This window comes from Odontesthes bonariensis, chromosome 18 (genome assembly GCF_027942865.1).
Source record: "Odontesthes bonariensis isolate fOdoBon6 chromosome 18, fOdoBon6.hap1, whole genome shotgun sequence".
In the NCBI taxonomy this organism is placed as follows: Eukaryota; Metazoa; Chordata; class Actinopteri; order Atheriniformes; family Atherinopsidae; genus Odontesthes; species Odontesthes bonariensis.
In genome coordinates, this window is record NC_134523.1 from 10,237,856 (window position 1) to 10,263,719 (window position 25,864).

At 41.9% G+C, this 25,864-nt stretch overlaps 1 protein-coding gene across 2 annotated transcripts in view; it reads right to left on the reverse strand.

Annotated features, from left to right (window-relative positions):
* Window positions 1–25,864, reverse strand: part of vps50 (VPS50 subunit of EARP/GARPII complex) — a 100,594-nt gene that overhangs the window by 20,022 nt on the left and 54,708 nt on the right. The window contains exons 16-23 of one of the 2 annotated variants that reach the window (XM_075450478.1): window positions 25,709–25,807; window positions 24,337–24,427; window positions 23,300–23,485; window positions 22,034–22,152; window positions 20,514–20,620; window positions 19,330–19,451; window positions 15,466–15,543; window positions 14,941–15,021 (exon numbers count right to left, since the gene is read on the reverse strand). In XM_075450478.1, coding sequence (XP_075306593.1) covers window positions 14,941–15,021; window positions 15,466–15,543; window positions 19,330–19,451; window positions 20,514–20,620; window positions 22,034–22,152; window positions 23,300–23,485; window positions 24,337–24,427; window positions 25,709–25,807 — 883 coding nt within the window. The remainder of the gene's footprint in view (window positions 1–14,940; window positions 15,022–15,465; window positions 15,544–19,329; window positions 19,452–20,513; window positions 20,621–22,033; window positions 22,153–23,299; window positions 23,486–24,336; window positions 24,428–25,708; window positions 25,808–25,864) is intronic. The other variant, XM_075450479.1, reaches the window with a different exon arrangement.

Sequence of the window (25,864 nt, forward strand, 5' to 3'; positions counted from 1 at the left end):
CACGTAAATTATCGTCAAGGTCGACTGGAGAGGAAGTAGAGAAAGAAATAGTCTGGTGAAACTATTCCTATTGGAAGTTGGTAATTAAGAAACATCACTGAACTCAATGGATCCACATACAATTGGCTCATTTCACAACATTGTCAGAAGCACCGTGTTGTATTTCTTATAGGAGGTGAGGCAGCTCCATGAAGTGCTAAAAGAAGAACATGAGCTCCTCATAAGGACCGAAAGAAAAGTCCAGAAAAAGGGAGTCTCCCACTGTGACTCAGGTGAAGACCCGGCACCTCCTCAATGAAGAAACAAAAGGAAGAGGAGTGAAGAAACATGGCCGAGCGCTTGGCTCTCAAAGATGAAACATGGAGGCATAAAGTTCACTTGTTGGAGAAACAAAGACTTGCACTGTGGGAGATTGTCTCGGATCGAAGAAGAGTGGAGGAAGAAGACAAGACAGGCACAAGGAAAAAAAAAAAAAAAGAAGAAAATTAATCAAACTTCACGTCAAGGACTAACAACCTGCAGGTAGCTCCCTGAGCTTTATGATTTACTGCAGAAGCTCGATTTGAAGAGAGCTCCAGAAAATCGAGAGAACAAAAAGAAAGAGGAAAATGACAAGTAAATATCATAAAATTATCTAAAAAAGCCTGACCACTTCCTCTACCCTCTCTGTTCCATCCTTACCCCATTAAGAGACAGGGCTACAGGAGGCTTCCTGTAGCCCCGTCTCTAAGCCTTAGCACCAGTCTCTGGAACCAATATATTTAAAAAAAATAAAAAGGTTATCCAGTAACCTGATCAAGTCTTTCAAATCTGCATGGGCACATCTTACAGTTTCCATGGATATTACACTGATCTCTTTTTAGGATCAGATTAGACAAGACAAGGATCTCTTTCAAGCTTTAAATAAGTCACTTGTTTTCAGTTAGACAGTTAGGAGTGAACTTCTGAGGGAGTCTTTCTTTCCGGTTTGTTTAGAACTCATTTAGCTCTTTCCGTGACTCTCAGCACCAGCCCAGGGGATTCAGTCAGGACTGATATCAGCTCGGTCTACTCTGACAACAGAAGGGAGCAGAAAGTAAAATATGATTTGGGCGATACTGTCAATGAATTTGTCGAAAGCCCGTCACCTCTGACTTGCGCTGTAAGTCATTTAAGGTACAATGAAGGAAGCCATCTGTGCAGCAACATTTCAGATACATTTCAGATAATAATCCCTGTTTGAGTAGAGGACTTTGTCGAAAACACTGCTCGAGGAGTAGAGGTAAGTTTTATCTCCTTTGGCTCTAACAGAGTGAAACACCTGCACAGCAGAACGAAAACATACGAGCTACAGTGTCCTTACTAAAGCTACTTTTTGGATACAAGACATGATGAGACAAAGTGGCTGCAGTATCAAACAGTAAGAGAAAACACAGCTACAAAGAATTAACTCCCGTTTCATGGTGAAACACACTCGTCAAAAACTCAATTTGCACAGTTTAGCTTCAGAAAGGTCTTCACATAAGTGAAGTGAGCCAAATTGTTGATCTCATGAAATTGGTTGGAGGCGTTGGTTAAAGTCTAACACCCAGAAGTTCTAGGTTTTCTAAGGGTGCCGTTAAACCAGCTTGCAATGCTACAACGACTTCACAAGCACCTTTAGGCCCCTAAAAAAAGACTTAATTCATTTAATTTTATCTAAGGAGGTAATGAGTGGCACATTTTTTGTTTTTGTTGACATTCCGCAGCAAAGTGATTAAAAAAAAAATAATCTATTAAAACAATAAACCCTTGTCATTGCGGTGAATAAATATGCAACTGCCTTAAGTACCAGAAAACCATCCTTTCCTTTGTTTAGTCCGACAGTCCAAGGTTTGAGTCTTTAGCACCGAGTATCTATTCATTACTCACGGTTTCCTGGTCACGGGGAGAAAAAGAAACTAAATTAAAGGTTTGACAGATGTAGGATTAACATGAGCACAGAATTAGTGGCTGAGAGCCGGAGTGAGTTTCAGATGAAAGTTGGTTGAATCATTTCCTCTTTGATAAAAAACACATTGTGTGCATCCAGGCGTGGGATAACTGTTCCAGAGTGAAAGGGTTACAGATTGCACGTGCTGCATTTGTCACAGCAGTCTCGGTGTCAGAGCCAAAGGATGGGTACAAACTGCTCACTGACAAGATATTCACAAATCACACAGCTTTTCAGATTTTTTTTTTTTTTCTCTTTTTCCCCAGGTTCCCCGTCTATTCGACTGACATCGATTTGCCAGGCGAATGGAGAGAAATGATGCTTGCTTTTATTTTCTCACTGTGAAGACATCAACCTCAGCGCTCTTTTCCAAAAAGTCCTCCAATTTCGACTCAGTCAAACCAGGGGACTGTTTTCTGATAAATATCCAGGAAACGTGGACAAAAAGAGATGATCGAGCGCTACGGTGAGGCCTGACAAACAACAGAAGCAAAGCATTGTAGGGAAAGTTCAAGTATTCATGGTTTAAGTTTGGAACCGTTTCGTAACAGTGACCAAAGGCATTTCAACTCCTATGAAAGAGGCAAACGTATCTGACTAATGTGAAAGCACCTGTCAGAAACGCCGTATTTTGAATGGCATCAAAAAACCACACTTAGTTTTTTTTAGATAGATGTGTAATAAAAGAAATTACTTGATATCAACCATGAAAACAAGACTGAAAGCTGAAATGCTGTTACAGTTCATGGTTGGTTTGTCATTCAATTCAATTCAATTCAAGGACAATTAAATGGCGCCACACCAGTGGCAGCCTGCTGCAGCAGCTGTAATACTACACTCATATAACCTCCCTCCAGGAATGAATAAAGGACCATTGGATTGACTCTTTGACACTTTAGGGCCTTGTGCTGGTCAGAGACGACAAAGAAAGTCCAAGTTAAAAGGCTGAACAGAGCAGATAAATGACTGAGCTAATTAAAACACTTACAGAAATAGCAGAGCGAAAATGGAAATGCAAACGAGAAAAAGGCTGCACTCTCAAAAACTAATCAAAACCAAGTTCTTATTTCAGGTTTCAGCATTCATTTATTTCTAAAGTAATTCCAACAGTATGAATCCTGTTTATGTGAATCCCTTTTTCAATTGAACTATTTATTCATGGGTCCAACTTAACTTCTCTAAAACAAAGAAATACATCTTCATCAGGTGGCTGACCTCTTACATAGGAAATCCAGACTGTTAACTACAGCAGGCGGGGTTAAAAAAATTAGTTACTTTGCCAAAATAAACAGGGTGAGCTTTATTTGAATATTGCATTATACTAGTCTCTACACTACAGAAAAGCTCCTCAAGTTGCCTGCCGGCCCTGTCCTTGTAAAGCAGAGCAGCGCCTACAGAGCCTGATATATGGAGAACAAGCGAAGCACAACCCATCTGCATAAAATCAGTAACCACAGCGCTCCATTTGGCTACTTTTTGAATAAAACACTGATTGCATTTTAACATTACAAAAAAAGAACACGTGTGGGCAGCTAAATGCTCGGTTAAATGTGCAAGAACATAATGGGGTTTTAAAAAAAAAAACAACCTTTGAGCTCAGTGTTTTAATTATCTGCCTAGCGATGGCGCTCCGAAGAGGTCCTCGAGTTAATGAACCACTTTAAAGACCTTTGATGCTAAACGATGAGTAAAAAAAGAAGAAAAAAAAAAAAAAACATGCCTTCCTTTTGACAGATAGTTCCAGCCTAAGTGTTTTGTTTTTCTCTCTTTTTAAATTTTTTTTTTTTATACAAACATTGAGACCGCTCTGCTCGTGGAGAAGTCTCAACGGTTACGGTTAAAGCTCGCTTTAGGTAATACAAGCATCAAATTCGTTTGTCAAAGCCCCTAATCAGATTATCAGATTAGTCATGTATCGCACTAACTCTCCTGTAAGTTCAACCCAGTTTTCTTAAAAGTACCACCACCAGCTCAAAGATACAGTGCAATTCAAGTCAATTACAATTATAGATATAGACATATCTGGAGACAACAAGGAAACAACCACATCTAAGCAACTGTCAGTTTTGGGGTCTCTTTTTCAATTTGAATGATCAAAATCGTCAGTTTTCTATCACTTTAGACATTTTAAAAATGACTGTGGATGTTTTACTAATCAATGAGGATGGCAAAGGTGTTATTCTCACGTGTGGCATCACTGCTATTTGCATATCTGTCTCTCAACCCAAATTTCATGGGAGGAGGCGGAGAGGTGAATCAGGGGCAAAGGAAGACACAATTGGAAGAGACTTAATGTAAATTCAGCCTCCTTTCTTTAAGACAGCAAAACAGGACACTGGCAGAGTATGCACTCTTTAAATGCTCTAATTTTGACGTACATACATCTGGCCACAAATCATGAAGCATATCGGAAATATGCCAATTTTTGGTAAACACATATATATTTTCAATGCATTTTGTTTTTCACTTTATTTGGACTCCAGCTCGTGGACACAGTGTTTGCTCTGGATGCCTTTAACTAAACTATGAACAATGATATGATCGATACTGGCGAGAGATCCTGTTTACAGAGGCCTCCGTCCTCACATTCAAACATGTGTTTGAATGTTTCATTTTTCACATCTTCCTTTCTGCCTGCATCGACTTCACGGCTACACTTGTCGCATTCGGCACTCGTGGTGCACATGCCACACTTTGTCACCCACGCTGTATCCTCCGAGTCACCCGTAGCTCATCAGTGATGAATCAATTAGTATAAAAAAATGGAGAGTCACAATGTGGAAGCAATGGCACCTTCTCAAAAAAAAAAGAAAAGAGAAAAAGCTTACATATAAAAATGTGCTTCTGGCATTAACTGCATATGGCAGACAAGCTTTGCAACTGTAATTACTTGAAGCCCAGCTATTATTTCATTAGTAATTCCTAAATTCTAATTCCCGCTGAGCTTTGCAAACACCCAGGAGTTAAGAAATGACAGCTTGTCTACAATGTCCACAAGGACTTTAGTCTTTTGTGCCAAATATGGTTTCCCCATGTAGACCAGCTGCATTGTCAGAAGACATTAGGCATCAAAGGCAGGGGTCTTATCAGTGCGTTGTAATGATTAGAAATTAAACTCTGCTATTCCCTATGAAAATATGTGTCGTAAAACTGAACATCCACGGAAGGATTTCAAAACAGATAAGAGCAAAGCTTTGAACAAGACTAGAAAACAGGGATAGAGCAGTGGCCTGATGACTATCAGTCCCCACTGTTTTTCCTCAAAGGGATCAAAGATAAGAGGGCTGAAATATTTACCCAGCTGAAGAATGCTTCTTAATGAGGACAAAGCAAATGACTCAGTGTGTGTGCGTGTTTGAGCACAGTTTTTTGTGTATGTTGCAGCTCAAGTATAATGAGATTCTGCTGCGTTTCATGATATTCACATGGGACATGTAAGCCCTTTTCCCACAATGCCTCTGAGAGAAATGGAACAGAAGCGTTGCATCGATCGGGATGAACGGCTCTTCTCAGAAAAATGATTCCATCTCCACAGAGGACATTTCTGAAGGCTTCCGCGCATCTCATTTTGCTCTTTCAACCGAACAAAACACCTTTTATAAAGAGCACAAAAAAAAAAACACCCAAAAGCAAGGCTGTGGCGGTTTCCCAAACAACCTCATGACAAGTGTGCAGCGCAGAGACAAACAGTAGCCGCTACCTTTCTCACCGCAGCCGAAGGGTTTCTATTGACTCCAACAAAGTCTGTTTTTCTTAAGTGCAGAGGCAGGACAAAGGGTGATTTGATCTCATGTAGTTTTGTGGTGGGTACTGGAGGCACTATCTGTCAGATGGGAGCCAGCTCGCGGTATCAGATAACATGTAAAACCCCAGGACATTGGCTTACCTATCAGAGCAAAAAAAAAAAAAAAGAAGCTGGAAGCAACGATGTTAAAGAATGAATACATTATCAAAATTTTGCCAGATCAGTTTAAGTTTAAGGCCCCCTGTCCACATAGCACCTTTCTCTGGCAGGAAACTGCTGGCAGGGTGCTCAGAAGCTTTTGCTGCCAGTGTTCCACCCAAAAACAAACAAAAAAAAGACCCCTCTGACGCATCAACTTTCTTTCATTTCTATGACAACGATCTCATGACACATCTCCACTAGCTGAACCCTTTGTCTTGCATCATTTCAAGCCCATTTGCCCAAATACGCTGCGGTAAACAAAGTGTATTTCGCCTTGAGCAGCAAACGGACGACGCTTGCCCTCAAACTGAAAACTGACGCAGTCCGGCAGATGTTATGCAGAAAGAGGTCGGTGTGTGACTATCTATTGGACACATTAGTAGCTATTGTTAGAAGGAGGCCGATTCCAGGTCGACTTTAGGTTTATTAAGAAGCCATTTTCTGAGGGGAGTCTCTTCAGATGGTTCCTAGAGCCAGAGCACAACATGCAGAGAGATAATTAGCACCTTTGCTCCGCTGTCACCTGCAAGACAAACTGCGAGTTATTTTCATTTTTAAAGACTGTTTCCGCTTTATCACTAATCACATGATCAATTGGCTTCTTTTACCACCAACATTTAGTGTCCTAACCGTCCGCTCTTACGAATGGCCTTTCCTTTGTTCTGATTTATCTAACATAAAGCCTTCCTGCTCGGAATAAACAGACACAGCAAGAAGAAATTCCATTTTTCCTGGCTACCAGTGTGGCAGTTTTTGCCCATCTGATGGGAGCGCTTGCAAAAAGAAAAAAAAGAGGCTGGGTGCAGCGCTACCGTTACTATAAAATCATTTCTATAAAAAAAATTTTTTGAAAAAATGCCAGAAAAGTCACTGGTTCCTGTTGCCGATTTCTCCCGGTCCTGATCTGCCATTAGCTTTTTGAAAAGACCAAAAGAAAAGGGCAGTAGAGTTTTTTTGTTTCTTTTTCTTTTATAGGGCCGTATGGAGCATTATTGAGTGTCTTGCCTGTAGTAGACAGTGGTTTTCTGATGGGAAAGCTGAGTTCAAAGTTACTCTGGGAGGGGATTCATGAGAAAAGCACATTTTTCAGCATCCAAAACGACTCAAAAACATTCATCGAGGTGTAAGTGAAGGTTATATTGTGGACTTTTACGACACTTCACTTTTGCATGAAAACGGCTGTGTTACACATGTGTTGCTCCATGGACGCTCTGCAGTTGAGAAAATGTAGTCACAAAGTAAACAATTGTCTGGTGTAATAGTGACAGTTATTGTAGATGGCCAAAAATTCACTCTGCTCGCGGACCCCTTCTGAGTAGCTTTAAGCTCGGCTGGTCCATCAAGATATGTTACTGATCATCCGAACTGAGAGCACTCAAGTAGGGTTGTTTGAGTACTTCAAACAACCCTACTTGAAAAAAATTGACTATTCCTTTGAAGTGAGTAAAAACAAAAGCAAATTTGCTTCCTTTGCCTTTCAAACAATAACCACTGGCTCTTTATATCTTTTGAAAGCCAGCTTCAAGACAAAACACTTACAAAAAAAATCTTAAATTTTTAAATGACACTCCAGAAGAAAATCTTTATTCTTAGAAATTCTGTAAACTCCCACAGCTTGATAATCCTCCAACCACACGTTGTGAAGGATACTTCAAGCTGGGGGCTGAAAAGCGATCTCTCATTCCAAGTGTCTCAATCTGTCATGATTGACTGCTGACTCCTCTCAAACCCATTCCACAGAAATTTATATCCAAGTGAAATGGCCTGGCGGTAAAGTAATTACTGCCAAGAGGATCCTATTGTGCTTCTTTGTCCCTCTAATGCCAGAAATTTGGTTTTCACTCGATGAATGTCAAATGGAATTGAGGCCTTCATTTGTTTTGTGCAACGTCGCCAGACCCTCTGAGCCCATCTTGGGCAACCTCCGTATCCCACAGCTGGTGCTCTGCTCACCTGCTCTGGAATTTCAAAACAGCCGAGACACAAGCGGAGAAATCTTTCCTTCAGTCAGTTGCAGGCGCGTCATTTCCGCCGGGGACGGTGGGGACGCGTCCCCGGCACTTTGTCTGACGAGCAGATTTGTCCCCACCACTTTAAAGAAGTAGAGAAAGTGCAAACGCCGCTTTTGGTGCAGAAGCTGAATTGGTGAGCTGTGCATCATGCATGTAACAGACTACTCTGCTTTCCTAAAAACTATAATTTTATATCATGGCATTCTCCTAACCAAAGACTATTTGATCCGCTCTGCTTTCACTCTCCTTGTATGAATGCGCTTGCGATCAGCCCCCATTGCTGAATAGCAACTATGTTGAATCCGCTCCGCTGCCACACACTGCGCTTGCGGTTTTACAGTGTAACGAGCGATGAAAGACGTCGCTGGTGTTGCAGGTGAAGATTCGTCAGTGTTTATGATGCATATCAGGCGAGATAGACAATGAATGAAAACTTATTTCACAGAGGGGTTGCTGCTCGTTCACTCTTGCCCGTCGTTTCATAGCCTGGCAATGTTGGCAAAAAAATTTGTCAGGGCAAGGGCTGTTTGTAGCCAGGCTACGTCTCCTGATGCGCTCTTGCTTGGTCGAGGTTTGTCTGAGATTTGTTGGTGTGTCAAGGGCTGTGCAATAACCGAAATCTAGTCTTGTACTAAAATGCGGATTTTGAAATACGAATAGGGCCTACTCTTAAGTTTGTCCCAACCCAGGATGTTTCCGACGGCCTAAACAAGACCGCGCAGATGGCTTTTAACTTTTAATATGGGGACAATATCGCGTCAATACGCATCATCTAATGCAATGCCTATTATTTATCATGAAACCTCAATTCGGAAGCAATGGGCCTAGCTTGTACCCAGCACTTTTCAAACCTTACTCAGGTTTATGGTAATTGTCCCCAGCACTTATGAAATCAAACCGACGCCCATGGTCAGTTGGGCTAAGAAAACTAAAGAGGAAGAAACCAAAATGCTACAAAAGCCAGGAACAAAGAGAACCCACATGACATATCAAAAGAAAATGCATGATTTTGCTCATTTCTGTGTCCGTCACAGTGAGAGGTGCAAGGAGTCATTGGCAAAGGTTTATGGGAGGCTGCAGACAGGAGGCCGAGCTTCTTATCCAAGGGGATAAACTGTCTCCTCATCACAGCCGAGGAGTATGACCTGCAATGAAATGTGTGTGTGTTTTGCACTAGAACACTAACAAAAATGTCAATTCTTTTGACATTCTGTCAAGTACAGCATAAACAAGCCCACCAAGGTGCTTCATTCCAATCTATAAGCCCTGTCAAAATGCAGTCCCCGTCGGTCCAGTTTAAACAGGGATGTGTCCTCAAGTGACAACTGGGCTGAAATTAGGCTCCAGAAGATTTGGAGCATCAAGCTCCAAATTTCGCAGTAGTGCATCGGGAAATTGTAAACCTGTGAAACAAAACTCCAGGTGGGATTTTATTTTGTGCATGCGTGGAAACAGAGGTACTTTTTGCGAACATGTGTTTACAGACTGCGTCATTGCTCAAAGTTCCCACACCGTGTGTGCGGCACTGAAGTCACGAGCATAAATTTTGACTCTGCCTTTACTCCTTAGCCCTGAACCTGAGTGCAGCTCAATCAAATGTTCCATTGGAGGGCAAAGGGATCTGTTGCTGAAAGGAGCAGTCAATTTTCAAGGTGGACTAAGACGCAGGCTCTTCGTGACTTCGAGGGGCTACGAAAAGCCTTCCACGACACACTGGAAAATTGAAAAGTGCACAGACACATATGTTATGACTCGGTTCAATGTCCAGTGTGCGTGTTGTGAGAGGCAACAGACCGGGGGGTGTAGTTTCTATCGGGCCAGAGTAACAAACCACAACACAAGCTTAACTCTTTTGCGCACATTTGTGTACAGCGTTGTCAGTATAGAAATCATCCCCACCATTCGCTTTTGTTTCGGTGCCGAGGTAGAAAAAGCATGAGCGGGCAAATATACAGGCACACGTCTACGTCGTGGGCAACTGTGGGTTGACAGAAAATGGTGGAACTAAAATCAAACAAAATCACACGCACAAACACTGTGTTTTCAGTCACATGCACCAGTAAGCTGTGAACTGAACAAGCAGCTGATTGTGATGATGAGAGTTAAGGGGCATGAAATCGGTGAGCACGCGGCTGCTGAGGATAAGACGATAGGGTAAACAGATAAAAGGAAGGAGCAAAGAAAAAAAAAAAGGATAAAGGATAGAAATGAGAAGACGGCTAAAGTATTGTAAAAGAAGTGACATTGATAGAAGAAATAACAGCCTAGCTACTGCTTATCTGAATAGTAAGAAGTGAAAGGTCAGTTAGCCAGAGGTGGCTTCTGATAGGTGTCCTTTGTTAACCCTCTTCCCAACATTGCTTGCAGCAACAGCTCTCAGCAGCTGTCACAGATGAACTTTCTAGCAATGTCAATATGACCACAGATGGGGTTCGTGGCATTATTCGGATACGACACGGTCAGAGAAGGTGCCCCAAGCAATATGACGGGAGGATTTGAACATTTTCCAAGTAAAGATTCATAAAACTCAAGAGGTAGTCAAGTACATGACGGCGGGGAGAGCATATAAACTAGGCGATGATCTTTTACTTTCTTCCCTGCAGATCACCCGGTTTGAACTGTAGCCACTCTCTACTTGAAAGCAGATGAGAACAAGTCTCACTGCTGTTCATGTGGGACTCTGAGTCATTACCAGCACTCTGGCTTTGGAATCAAACTGTTGCGATGGCAAATCAGGGGAACAAAACCGGAAGGATTCAGAACTTCAAATGACGCGCAGTGTGCAATTAACTTTGTAATACGTTTACAAATGAGGTCTACCCTGTCATAATCTCTAGAGTGTGTGAGTGGGTCTATTTGTATGCAAGCGGAGGAGTGTGTGTACTCTGCATGCACATACTCACTGTGCAGTGAAACTACCTGCATAAAAGAATGGAATATGGAAAAATTTGTAACATATGAATGATAAGTTGTGTTTCTGCGAGATGTATAAAATTATGCTTACTTGATGTCAATTTAAACTGCTTACTTTTTTTTCAAAGTAAGCAGTGTTACTTTGGAAAAAAAAAAATGGGTATGTTTCGCCTCTGAGAAAGAACAAGCTAAAAGCATTTGGTAACAAAACACAGGGAAAGGACGGGTGAAGTTACAAAACCCAACTGCGTCCTACCTCGGAGCCAATTTGAAATATGTAATAATTAGACACAAAAGTGATACGATTATGTTCATCTGAAACGCATGAACGCAGCCGCGTGGATTAAATTTAGCAACTTTTTGTATTCCGAGAGGATTCGTTCACCGAAACTCTAACATGTCTCGGTGCATTACGCTCCTCTCCCATCTCTCCCCACATCTAGTTTGTCCAACCATCCGACTCATTTGAATCAGCTGAACAGTTCAGAGCGTATACGTGGTCTCTAAAGAAGGCAGCCGAGCACCAAGCAAGTCGGCTGCAGCCTTCCTGACATCTGAAAATGGCTCATAATTCACCTTGAAAATAACCTAGGTGTAAATGGCAAACATTGTAGACCCTGAAGCTAAAATACATGCTGCTAAGTAAGGCTATTTAAGGTTTGGATAATTTATGAGTCTTTTGTGTGATTTTGTAACAGGTGTTCGTTTTCTTTCCTCTGCTTTCACGATTTATCTTTTTGTGTTTTCTGCTCCCTACTTCCTTAGTGCTCAGCTATGAGCATTACAGGTAAGTAACCAGTGAAGCCATTACCGGCAAAATACTCTTTATGCTGTGCTGTCGAATAAATGCTTCGCTTCAACGGTCACTCGGACGCTGTGTGCTCCCTGCTGTGGGAAAAATACTTACTGTAGCTACATGCAAAAAGTGGTGCTAGTTGGACCTCCTATTAAATTCTGATGAGGTATACAGTACGATAATGATGAGACTGCCACTGATGGGTGCCAGAATGGCTTGTCATTATGTCTCCCATCACTGTGTATTATGCATCCTGAAAACTCACAACTGCACACAGTGACGGTCAACTCTTTGCTTTCATGCTGGCCTGTGACAGTGAAATTATGTTCAAATTAAGAATGCACAGCACAAAACATTTGTATAAAAAGAACTTTTCACAGTTAGAATGAAATATTGATCTTCACTATTGAGCAACATTTTTTTTGTATACGTGTTCTAAATCTGAAAATAGTAGTGAGAACAGTCACATTGGAGCGTTACCCTGAACAGATGTAGGGAACCAGTGAGGACCCCTTCTCTTGAACATGCCGCAAAGACCATGTCCAGTTGCCAACTGGGCCGTTTGATCTAAGCCGTAGTGCGGACGTAATTCATTAAGAGAAACTGGGGGACCGCGTCGATCAAAACTGTTAACAGAGCAGTGTTTGCTTTGTTTGTGTAATTAAAATCTTATAGAGCTGCTCTGTGTTCAGTCTGTGTTCACTTTCCCTCACTCCACATGCCACGTTCTTGTGAAAACTCCAGCTTTTTTTCAGAGACGAAGAAGATGGAAAACGGGAACGCTTGTGTCTGACATGTCAATTCTTTGCATTGTGTCGTCACTGTCCCCTGTCCTCTTATGCATTCATCCATTACTCTCAACATCTATTTATCTCAGTTATTTCTCTCACAACACGTTTGATTCGCTGAAAAAAGTTGAAAGGGCAACATTTTATGACATCCGATTGTCACCACGTTGTATTGCAGCCCTTGAGGTATTTGCTGACACACTTAAACACCAAAGCCTGAGAAATTAAATGTGAGCTTCTCCTGCTCTGTTTTTACTAGCTCGCAACAGAGAATCACAATTTCGTCTCATGTGGAACAGCGCTCACTCCACAAGTGAGTTGACAAACCCTTTGATTGCTTTTTAAAGCCGTCTGGTCTGAGAATATAAAATTAACTGAAAATAAACTATTTGTCGTATCACGTCTGTGCGGTGCCACAGCCGACTGAAACAGTCAAACGTGTTGTGCCAATCATTTAAAAAAATTTGAGATTTTTTTTGCAAAAGCCATAACGCGTTTCATTTTAAAACACTCGTTTTCTTAGTTATTAGATATAATCGTTATCGAAAAATACAATAAGCCCCATCGGTCGTCAGAAAGGGAAAAGCAAAAAGATTGTAATCTTTCAGGAATTTCTCATTGGGAAAAGAAAAAAAAAAATTTTTTATCATTTCAGAGCCAACTGACTGCATCACTATTTGTGTTATATGCTACAAAACTATAGCCTGGGAATTCCCATGCTGCTTTGCGCTCGATTTCATTCTCACTGCAAAGTCAGCCTGGAAACCACCGCCCTTATTTTTGCCAGAGTTTGGGAACCAATCACAGAACGGGGGGGGGCAGCAAGATGATGACGACGTCCATGCGCTACACCGAAGCTTGTAGAGTGTTAATCCAACATGACAGCGGACACAACGTTACCGTTCGATGCAGCCTTAGAAAGTGTTTCGGAGTAGATTCACCCTAAGGTCATTTGAACCGTGACATCCAGCCAAGTAGCCCACCCTAAGTTTTTCCGATATTGGCTGAACATCAGTTGAGTTACTGAGTTATCCCGAATAGCTTAGTACAAGCGCTGACGGACCCTGGCAGTATCTCCAAAATTACCACACTAAAATCACATGCCATGACACCAAACTTCTACAGTAGTACAAATATGGTCTGTACTCACAAAACGATGCATTTGGAAGTTTGTACATAGTCCAGGAGTTTATTATTATCATCAACACAAGCCTGATAGCTTTTCTGCTGCTAAAGCTTCGTTGACGTCACTTCTGGGAGCTGGGAGCTTCAAAGTAAGATGAGGGTTGAGCTACTACTGTAGACAACAAAGCAAGGCTGCTCAATTTCTCCATTATCAAAATAAATTCACAACTCTACAACATAAAAATTAATGTAGAATGTAGCATATAGGCCTACTTTGTTGTTAATTTAAGTAGCTTAGAGCGCAAGTTTACTTTTATTTTCCATTTTTTTCTTCTTCCTCGTCGAATTTCTGTCGTCATCTGGTATAAGTGATACAATTGGCTATGAATCGCGCGCAAAGCAGCATGGGAAGAACCTGACGTCATTTGATAGACATTCGTAGCGCCCAATAAACGGCTCTAGGCATTCGTAAACCACGCCTCAAATACGAGAAAATGCACACCTAGTTCCCAGACCACCATCTCATCGAGATTGTGGACGCGTCAGCCAGGCTAACAAAACTAATCCATCACCGCAGCAACGGCAGCTCAGGGATTCATATTGTTATAAAATCAAATAGGAGCTAATATTTCTGAATAAAAGTGAGCTCAACTGACATTTGAATTGCTTTTTTTTTTTATTCATAAGCTGCATTTACATCAGACCTTAATTGGTCCCAAGGGACATGACTTGTTACTTCCATTTCCTTTTAAAAACAACATCTAGGACAACCAGAACATCAACCGCATCCTCGAGCAAAACCACTGTAGGGTGAGACCAGATGACAGTCAATTTATGGTTTCTTTGATAACAGGGAAAAAAACACTGCCAGATATGGAGAAAAATCAAAGGAAGAAGTGAAGGAGGACATTTGTTTCATCAAGTTAGAGGGCGAGAGAGACAATGGAAGGATAGACTACCAGACAAAAGAGCTGCAGAGTGTGGACTGCACCACACCAATTGTCTCCGTGTCACATTAGCAAAGGGAGGAGTGATCGAGGGCCCTAATGGAATAACACCCACCGCAGGCTGCCCACATTAAGAGATGGAGGTGTTCGTGTGCTCGCGTCTGTGAGCGAGCTAGGAGGTGACCACTGGCCAGATGATGACGACCCATAATGCATTTTGTGGCGACACCGGCTGTGGGCTCTTTTAACAGTTCGATCACGCATATAGAAATGGTCGGAATGGAAAAAAAAAAAAAAGGGGGACAAGAAACAACAAAAGAGGGAGAGGCATAAAGAGAACGGGAGGACACGAGGATATATGTTGAGATTGTGTTTGTGTCAGAGTAGCGATGAGGAAACAAGGACCGGTGAAAGAGAAAGAAGGAGAAAGATGAGTAGAAGATGAGACAGTTGCTGTCTTACCATGTCGATGAGGTTCTCTTGGATCCGGTTCAGTGTGGTTCTCAGTCTGCTGCTGATAAGGCCCAGGCCTGATGACTCGTACTGTAGAATGCATAAACACATATATACGTGGTGAATGTCTGTATGGTGCACTAAAACTTTCTTCAATAAGAACATACTTCAGTGGGGTGCAAAAATACACACACAAAGCAAGATCTGCTCTCTTCTAAAATAATTTAAGACTAGCTAATCTTTGCTTACTACTTCTAGGAGTCTCAGGCACACAGGCATCAAAATCAAACAATCAGAGAGGCAACAGCCCAGAGAGAGGAGAGGTATGTACAGTACAGGGCAGCAGCACAGCAACTTCCACATCTAAATGCCTCTGAAATCCCTTTGAGATGTGCTTGATGTTACTTAATAGGGCAAATCATGCACATCTGAAGAGCTTCAAAACAACCACACCACATACGCTGACAAGTGCTCTGGACGCGCAAGGCAGCGCAGTCCTATATCAGTCATAAACACTTTGGGATGCGCTCTTACCAAACAGGCAGGGCCCACCACTCTGGTAGTAACCGCCTCTCTCCCACCATAAGTGGGCAAAGATGGGCTTGGGACAGGCTATGGATGGCAAACGGGCAGCAGAAAGGAAAAAAAGAAAACAAGAAGCAAAGGCTAAAAACTTTAACAGCAACACTGTGGAGAAAGAACAACAGAACTGAAATAAAAAAAAGAAGTAAGCAGACAAACATAATTAGAGTCGTGGAAGTGATGAGTGGAAGTAACTGTACATATACACACTGCTGTTGCTTCACAATGAAATGACCTGCGATTTAAAGACAACAAAACTTGCTCAAACTAATGAGGAACTGATGAACAGCCAGGTGAGACGAGGAAAAATTCAACAATCGTCAAATGTTAGATTTAGGAGGTAAGTGGGAAGTGCGCAACAGAGTTCCACTGTGGGGATCAAGGAAGCTGGTATTTTTGAGCCTATCCCATTCTTTACAGGAAGATTCAACATATCTCAACTTCTCCTGCAATGGTTTTGAAGATAAGAGAGTTAAGAGTCAGAATGCCGTTTTATTCTCGGTCGCAGGCAACTGTCAGTATGAACACTGCACATGTGCATGTTAGATAACACCCAATGTGAGCTACCTTCTGGGAGTCACGGGTTAAGAGAGAAAAATAACTGCTTGCGTTACTGCTCACTTTTAAGGGAATCCAGTTAAGCGTCAGATACTTTCCCAATGCGCTCCCTCTTTTTCAGTTCAGTTTTCCTGCCCCAGTGCTTTGATAGGCAGCCTTTCAACTCCCACATTTCTGCCACTGGATTTCAACACAGGTTTACCTCCACCTTTCACTTCACAACTCACTTATGACTTTTTTGTTTTTGTTTTATATCTGTCTCCTGTCTCTTCCCAGAGTAGACACATGAGTGAAATATCCAAGGTATTCCCATGGGGTGCAAGAGTTTCCAGAGTTTTGAAACAATACGCAACTTTAGCGTTTGTGTGACACTGGAGACAGTGTGGCTGTACACGCCGATAATTGCTGTATTTTCCCTTATAAATATTAATGCCCAGCCATTACTCCTCGAGTGGAGGAGTCAAGCAGCTCCATCTTGATTCCAGCAGAGTAAAGAGAGCAGAGTCTGGGTCAAAACACCAGCATATGTGCCGGGCAATTTCCAGAGGCGTTTTAAAGATTCATGGGGACATTAGCATTTTACTGTCCGTGTCTCTTTGACTGAGACCCATTAATGAAATGGGTGGGTTCATGAATGACTCTTTGGGGGATTTAAGCACAGGCGGTTAAAAAGTGAAAGTGAGAGTTACAGAGAGATGGTCAGAACATAGAGATGGGATGGAAAGTGGCATGGGAGTATTGACAGTAAAAGTTAGTGGGGTGACATGGGCTGCAAAATAAAGTGATTAAGGATGCGGCAAAACAGACAAAAACAAGCAATGGAAAATGCAGACTTGACTGGAGTATTACGTGTCAAAAACAAATTAATTCAAGATACAGCAGAGAGTAATGCTGATGAATAAATACATAAAAGAATGTCTTAACACACATTGGTATACTGTACATGGACTCAGAGTTTAGATGGAGACACATTAGAAAAAAAGTGAGCCAACTGATAAGTTAACATCTCTCAAAATGTCCTCATCTCCCCTGCACACACATTCACACATGCATAAACATGGCAATAATCTGAATAAAAGAGGCCCCCAAGGAGCCTTTTTCCTATATATTTACCATCTCCATGGGACAGAAGTCATTGTGATGCTATCATTACAACTTCCCTGAGGGTGATAAAGACACAAAATGCTGTTTTTTATTCTCTGTCAGGCACAGTATAAATGACACGATGGTTTTTATACTGGGTGGGGGGGGACTGGGCTTGCAGTTGGAAACTATTGCTCAAGTGGATGTTTATTTAGTTTTATTTTACTGTAGCTGAAAGAGAATATATATATATATATATATATATATAAAGCAGCTATTATTCCATGTCTCACTTTATATTATCTAATAAAACACACAGATTTCCATCTCTAGAGATGATAAATGCAAATGTCTTGCCAATGTCGTAACATTCAACTTCAGTACACAGGTTATAGAGACTTCTGCTGGGGGGGAAAAAAAAGGTATGAAACAAACAAAACAAAACACTAATGCAGCACACCCAAAACAAAAACTGAATTGCTTGTCGGCTATAACTGACAGAAACTCACATCTCTTTCTTTTCTGTAGCACTATCAAAAATCCCACACACTGGCACATTATGATGCACATCCCAACACTTACACCCATCACTCTCTTCTTGCTCCTTTATGCTGTTTAGTGTACCAACACTGCAGCTCAACAGTGACTTCATCACATTTTCTCCCCGAGTCATTACGTTAGATGTAAAAGGATGTCAAATTTGATCTCAAATGTCAAAGCAATTGGCATTCACTTAAAAGAAAGATGTCACAATTTAAAGTGTCACTCAAATAATCCAGAAAAAAAAAAATATATATATATATATATTTATTGTTAGTTAGTTAGTTTAAGTTTTCAAATGCTAAAATAATAGGTAGATGGTTAAATTGGCAGGACCTTAACAGTAGGGGGTCTAAGATTGACTTCACTAATGACAGCTTTTCCTCCTTATTTCAGCCAGCAAAATGGTTAGTTTCTCCCCAGTGGAGCATCAAAACGCTGAAATCTCTGTTTATACCGTGTCTCATAGGTTAAAGCCTGATTCTTACTCAGCGCAACCTCGCTTTGACCCATTCTTACTAGCTGGTCGCAAATGGCGCAAACGGTCACGTGACCCAAAATTCCGCCACGCCCCCCGTCGCAAGCTAAAAAATCCTCGCGCGTCGCAAGGTCGTGCACACAACTTTTTTTCTGACTTCGCGCGAGCTCAACCGGAAACAGCTGACCAAGAGAAAGGAAACACGAACACTGCAGAGACCGCGGTGACCGAGAGGGTGCGCCTCTACAAACATCTGTACGACACGTCTATGAAGTTACACTGGGACAACGTTGTCCCAAAGGACAACGTTTGACAAAGTTCGTCTTGTTGTAAAGGACGAACATTCCACTTTCTCTTCTGTTTTTGCCGCAGCCGCTTAGCTCTGAGATACATACACAGTTCTACACCCAGAGTAAATTCATTCCGCATCCGCATCAGATGTGCCAGCCTCTGCTGACGTGACACCACAGGTGGCATTGTGTATGCTTTCTTCGTATGCTTTTCTTCGTCCGGTTCTTCAGCTTGTTTCCTCAACAGTGACGCCCGCTGGTCTGGAGAGAACTGCAAATGTGACGCATACTCGGCGCAAACTGCGCTTATGAGCTGAAGGAACTGTGAAGGGGCTGGCGCTTTCGATGACGTCATTAATGGTTCTCGAGCCAGAACAGTTGCGCGGTTGCGCCGAGTAAGAATCAGGCTTAAGGGCTCAATAAAAGAGCATTCTTTGATTTTCTCAAAGAGAACATATCCATTCAAAAGCCAGCTGGTAAGCTTTGGATCATTATCTTGCTGACAGAGCAACTTCTGTCGCTTGAATTATCTTTTGGTAAATTCCTTCAAGTTTTCAAGCTTCCTCTTCACTTCCGAAATAAATATCCCGTCAGAAAACCCAAGTTCACAGCTGTAAGAAAAAACAGCCCCAGCCTTTGACATTCCCACCTCTATGCTTTACTAGAAGGGGTATGGTCATGCTTCATCAAGGGACAAAGTGACTTATTTTCTTTAAGGTTGAAAATATGAATCTCAATGCATGCTAAATATGTCTTTAATGGATCAAAAATAATCAAATGATCTTTAAACCTGAAAAAGTTAGCCAATATTCAGTTTAATAATCCTACATGGAAGAGAAGATGCCTTGGAGATATGAAATACTGTACCATGTCATTGCGTCCAAAGAAGGTGTACACGGCATAAAGGTAGTAGTCGAAGAGCTGCGATACACAGTGGATGACGTCAAAGGCAATTGGTTTCAGAATGTTCATCATCTGCATGTACTTTCCTGAAATGGAGAGGGCCAAAAAAAGGACAAAATTCCTGAATGTATTTCAGAGAGCACAGTGTGATGCAGGGGGACATTCTGTGCTTTTCAGTATATATAAACCAAGCATCAGGTTACGAAGAATGACATGCTTATTGTTCGTAAGTAAATATTTTCTGACATTAAAAGAGTTCAACTACAGTAAGCTAATCATGACGAGCCGACATCCTTTAGGGAGCAAATTAAGCAGGAGCATGTTGCATTTGCATACAAATTGCAAGGATCTAATTTGGCAGAAAGGTAATAAAAGCTATAAATAGAGAGGTACAGGGATGTAACAAGGTTAGCACTGACTGAGCTGATGAGGGGGGGGGTAAATTCAATCTCGCTGGCGTGCCGCTGAAAGAGCACTTTTTTCTCACACTCATTCTTTTTACACCCTCTCTTAAATTTTGTACCAGGAACTCAATCGAATTCCTTTAGAGTTCCACAGGGACTGAATTAAAAGTGAAACATGAAATCAAACATTTCCTTGCTTCAAGTCTTCCCACATAGTTCTGAATCACCATGTGAAATATCACAAAGGGAGAAAAAAAGAAAAAGAAAGAGAACATAAACCTTTTTCCAACTGAAAACCAAAAATCATTTGTGTTAAAAATCAAACAAGTGTTTCCAAATTGGACCATCCAGAAATCGTGTCTCAAAGGGTCACAGCCCCAAGACGACGACACAGGGAAGATAAACATCGACTAGAATTCTCATTTGCCCATAAAAATCACTTCATGAGGTGACGTCACCCAAGAGCGCTCTCAGTCGACGAGGGCTCCAAATGTCCTAAAAGCCACGTTACAAAGACATGTGAGCGTGTCTTTGGAAATGGAAGGTCAGAGCTCAGGGCGAAGGCTAACTATTATTGGTGCAGCTCAGTCACACAGACACAGGGCGTGCCAGTCGCTACGATTTGATTAATTGATGAATAAATTGGAATCTCAGCGGGCCAGAGGAGACATGCACTGTGACTGGGTTTGGGCTCCTCTGGAGGAGAGATTAGTTGCAGAGTGTGTGTATGTGGGCAGTACCTACCGACAAGCCTGATGACGTTGAGGGTGGTGTTGGTGAGAATTGGTGCATTGGTCTTATTAAGGTTGTAGTCCGACCTTTTCTTGCTTCTGATGGTCTCTCGGGACACACTGAAGGATGCGGGGGGGGGGGTGTATAAGAGATCGCAGGGTGGAACCATGAGAAAGGAGACACACTGATACATGCTAACATCGCTAATTCGCTGCAATAAAACCTTTAGCATGGGTCAAAGTCTCGTAATTGATCAATCAGGAGCCATTACACAATGCAGGAAATACAGACGGACCCAGGTGGTGAAGTCTCTGAACCAGTGATCCTGGAGCACTAAATCCCTGACACAGAGCTCACTGAGGCTTATTAGCAAGCAGTCGTTACATCGGCCATCTTATTTCTCAATGTGACCCTGCAACCCACTCAATAATAAAGCCATTCGTAATCTCTGCTCATAAAAATGGGAAATGAACATTTAAATGACCATATGTCAGGTGTGTCGGGTTAATATAAATGGGACTGCGAGCAGGAAGTGGAGTAACACTTAAAGCAATTAACTCAGGTATGTCAGACCTGTGAAGCACGAGGACATAGAGCAGAAACACCACAACGCGATGAATAGGACACTGAAAGTTACATTACATGAAATAGTCATCAGAACAAAGCCTCCATTATGAGGAGACACTGAATAATTAATAGTGTTGTGTGTTTTGCTTCCTATACAAATCGTGTATAAAACATGAGGTGAGCTCTCAGAATTGTACACCTACACTTCCTTAGTTTCCAGTAATTCAGCTTGTCAAAAACACACAAACACACACGCACAAAAGCAAGTTAACAAATACGCATGGGCAGTCCCAGCTGAACAAAGAGTGAGATAAAATTCAGCTCCGACAGGCAATATCAAGTGCAGCACCACATTAAAGCAGTTATTTGTAAACCAAATACAAGAAGAGGACTTGAGTAATTACAGACGTAGCATGCTAAGATGGTTTCGCTTGTGTAAAATATAGGTCCTTTAGAATTCAACACTTTCCAATTATAAAGGAGGCAAATACACAAAGACTTCCTCGATTGCATTCAACTGTCTCTTTTCAATACAAATGAATGCTTCACACACAAGATTAAAAAAAAGCCTTCACTATTATCAGACAGTGATTAATTGTTCAATAGTCACCAATAACTTGTGCGGGAATGGAAAATAATGAGAAGTTTTCACGGGACGACAATCTTCCTAAAAGCTTTCGGCCTGAAAATCAGGATGAGACAGCGGGGAGCTAAAATTGTTGTCGCTAAAGGCATAAAAACTGGCTTAATGCGGGATTTCACACACTTACGGAGCTGCGTTCAGAGAGAGAGAGAGAGAGATGCAAAGAGAGGTCGGTTTACTGTAATTGGTGTTTGAATAACAGGAGCTGCCGCTGTTGGGTGTGCACGCTTATGTTCACCTGAAGAGTCATACTCTGATAAGCCATCTCCTGACCTGTGTGTCAGTTTGATGTGACACCGTGACAACTCGACTTAGAACCGACCTCTTCAGAGGGGCATCGCCTGTCTGCTCATCAACATAGTCCTGCTTGAGCTCCTCAGGGACGTCGCTGTCGCTGTCGTAGTCCTGATAAACGCTTTTCTCCAGCTCGTCTGACTCGTACTTGGAGAACAGAGAGGAGAAAGATCAGATTGACCTTGCGGGAGATAATGTCAGTGCAAAGAACAGGTACAAAAGACATGAATTTCAATGTAGCCCTTGAATGACTGGCTCGAGGTGGAAAAAGCATATTCGTTAATCAGTCAGGAGGGTGTCGGATACGTCCTTTTTGAAATAATAACATTGTCTTTGTCAGCAGCATCCTTGTCTTCAGTATCCTACTGGCTTACAAGCAAAAGAGCAGAGCACACCATTCTAAGGCTTCTGTAAGCCCTGCTTATTAATTCCTGCTATGTTATTTCAGGTTGTGAACCAGGGAAATAAAAAGTATAACCATATCAAACAGTCTGGTTGTCAGGGCACCTGTATAATCAGGAGAGGAAAAAAAAAAAAAAAAAAACTGCTTACTCCAACAAATGAACCTTAAGAAAAAAAAAAGATTTGGGGCTTAACACCGATGTAGCGATGGCAGGAGCAGATGCACGTGACATCCAAAGAACTAGGTAGTTTTCTCTGGATCACTGCATCCATGCTCTGTATATCTTGGGAAATCCATCAAAAGACTCGACAGAGAGAAGTTTGCCTTCTTTGAGGAAGCAGGTGCACAACGCATACTGACAGATGAGCAGTGTGCCACTTTCTTTTTTCCTCTCTCAATTATATGTGGCACAAAAGTGGTCGGCACAGCACTCCGAGGTGAAGCGGTCTCCGTTCTCATAAATAAAAAGGTCTCCCACAGAAGAGGATCGGATTTTGAAAAACTCCTCAACAGCTGCTAGCTGGATGGTCGTGATAACTTACAGCCAATATCTCCCAAATCAGTCTTCTTTCTGAACTTTTGTCGGGGTTTTTTCTCAGCTTATTGCTGCGACATACTGCACATATGTGCCCGTGTCTTTCTGGTAGCAGTAAACAACTTGACAAAGCCAGCATTTGATTTGTAGACACAAATAGAGGATAAAGATGATAAATGTGGGAAACAACCGCACACGACACAGCTTAATTTATAACAATAGCCATAAATACTCAGACAACAAATCAAATATCAACATCAAGATCCACAAAATATTTGATTTGCAACCTTTTAAACAGTGAACGGTACATTCTGTCTTGTCGTTTTATTTGCAGACAGTCATTTCGCAACACCTACCCCGTTGGATGCGAGCACATCCTCTGTCTCTTCCTCCTTTTGCTCAATGTGCATCTCAAAGGGGTTCCCCTCCTGAAGGAACTGCTGGAACAGCGACAGCTCCTCTTGAGCCGGGGTGGACGAGGAAACAGCCTGTCTGCTTGGTGAAATGGACGGAGAGCGACACTGGCCCATGAACTTAAACTCCTGGATGGGAGTGGATGGGGAGAAAAAAAAACAGATGGGACAAAGCCGCCACCAGTGAATTTCAATATCGAAAAAAATAGGCTCATTTTTAAAGAGAGCAGCTTTAAACAGATAGTAAACAGTGGTAAAAAGAAAAAGAAATAACAGAAAACGCACTTAGAACGACCCGACAGGCTAATCACATTCTGCAGGAAACACCTCGGCACTAAGGAAGAGGCACAAGTGTCTGCTAGCATGGGGACCTGCTTGTTCCATAAACCTTTAACAATGACAACAGCTTTGAAAGTCAAAGCAGATGTGAGAAGGCTAACACTGAAATGAGACGCAGTCCTTCTGGCCCACAAAAGCATAACTAACTGCAGAATGCTCTTAGCCAAACGTGGCAAATTTTGGCGAGCAAGCTTAGAAGATTTTGAAATACAGGCCAAGAGTTATTTAACAAAGATATGCAAGACCTAAAAAAAAGTCTGACAAAAAAAAAAGCTAGCACAGTGAGATTTTCTGCACGTTGGTTCAAATAGAAATATATAGGCTTGAGACATCGGCAACAATTGAGCCACACGAGGCTCTCAAGGTTTTGTTTTTAACTGTTGCCCATGAGCATGGGAAGTAAAATCCTCTAACGAACACCCCACAAGGGACAAGAGTCGTTTGATCTTCATCTGGGCTGTGCAGCGCGGAGTGAATAAACACACAAACATGCATACATACGCAGGTCATTCAGAGGGATCATTGAGCTTCATGTCCTTATGCAAATTTCAAAATGGTGGGGTGTGAGATGAGTGACAATGTGAGGATAAATGAATGGTGTCAGGCTTCACCTTTTCACTTCTGTGATGTGTCTTACTCACATGGAGCTGGGCGATGTTAAAGTTAGACTTGACTGGACACAGCTCCCACGTCTCATTTTCCAGAAACATCCTCAGCTCTTCCAGTCGTGCCCTGGAGGGTTGTGCAAAGAGAAAAGATATGGGGGAAAAGGTAGAGGAGACAAAAAAAAAAAAACAGGGAACATAAACAAGTGGAAAAGTATCCGCGTATTAATTAACTAATGTAATTTCATATATTCAAACAGCCCCCGTGCTTTGATGGGTGCTATTAAATAAACAGACAAAAAGACAACATGCAAAGGTCCCTGATGCTCAGCAAGCAGTGGGAGGGGTACGAGTTGTCTGTGTAAGTTTCTATGTGCTCACAGCTCCGAGCGGCCACCCTGGTCCTCACCTGCCAGGTTAATACCAAGTCATTCTGTTTGAAATGTCAGCGCAGTGTTGACTTCGAACACAGCTGCAGGGCTTAGAGTCGCCGTAAGAAATATGAGAGGACAGGGGAATAGAAAATGTACCCAATGTGGGTGACTTGAACAAAGTGTAGCATATTCAAAGTGACAAATGACATAGCATCATGCTGTATTCATACAAGTTACTGCACAAATAATTAAAGGACCAACTAAATTAAAGAGAACAAATATTACCAATGGTGCCACACGTGGATATTTACAATGTTTTAACCTTGATGATATTCTAAACCTTGCATCCTCACACCAACAATACACACCAATAGATTCTGGAGTGTTAATGCAGGCACCTGCTGGACAAATACAGTCGAAATTCACTGATGGCTTCTTGGGGAATGACGCTGGACTGGAAAATGAATCAAACTCAATGCACCCTAAAAGTCTCCTTGCATGCAGTGCAAATGTAAAATTCTTCATGTGCTGCTGGTGCTGGTGCACCTCCTCCTCCTCCTCCTCCATCTCTGGGTCAGTCACCTCTTACTCTCTTTTTTTCAGTTGCCAGCTCAATTTCACACCAAGATTACCTCAAACCCAAAGTCATATTTCCTCTCTTTTTTTTTTCTTGGCCATTTTGCAACCCAGCGGTGACACTCATTAGAAACCTGATATTTAAGCATAACTCTCATTAGTGCAGGTCATCTGTGATAATGTGCTGCTGTTTGTGTCAAAAAAATACATATTTATGAGGCTGGCAGGGGGTTTATGTAATTAAGATGGAAATGGTCTTTCTTCTCATTGAGAGGCGGGATGTAATTGCACCTTTACTGCAAAAAGGGTTGCATCGGGAATAGAGTGTTAGAGGCAGCCAGTGCATTTTAACTCAGAGTTTATCTCAGGAGACAAGAACATACTGGAACCAAGAGTTTTATTTCTACTCTGTGTCATCCTTACCTATGATCCTCTGTAAAAGGATGCTTTAATCTCACCTGTGATAGTTTTTAAAGTAGTTAACACTCTGGCGTTTGATGGACTCCTGCAGGACCTCAGACTTACTGCCGCAGAACTCCTCACCAACCTGCATCAGCCTGAAAGAGCAGGAAGGGGCAAATGATGATTAATACACAAGTGGTGAGAAAAGGTTA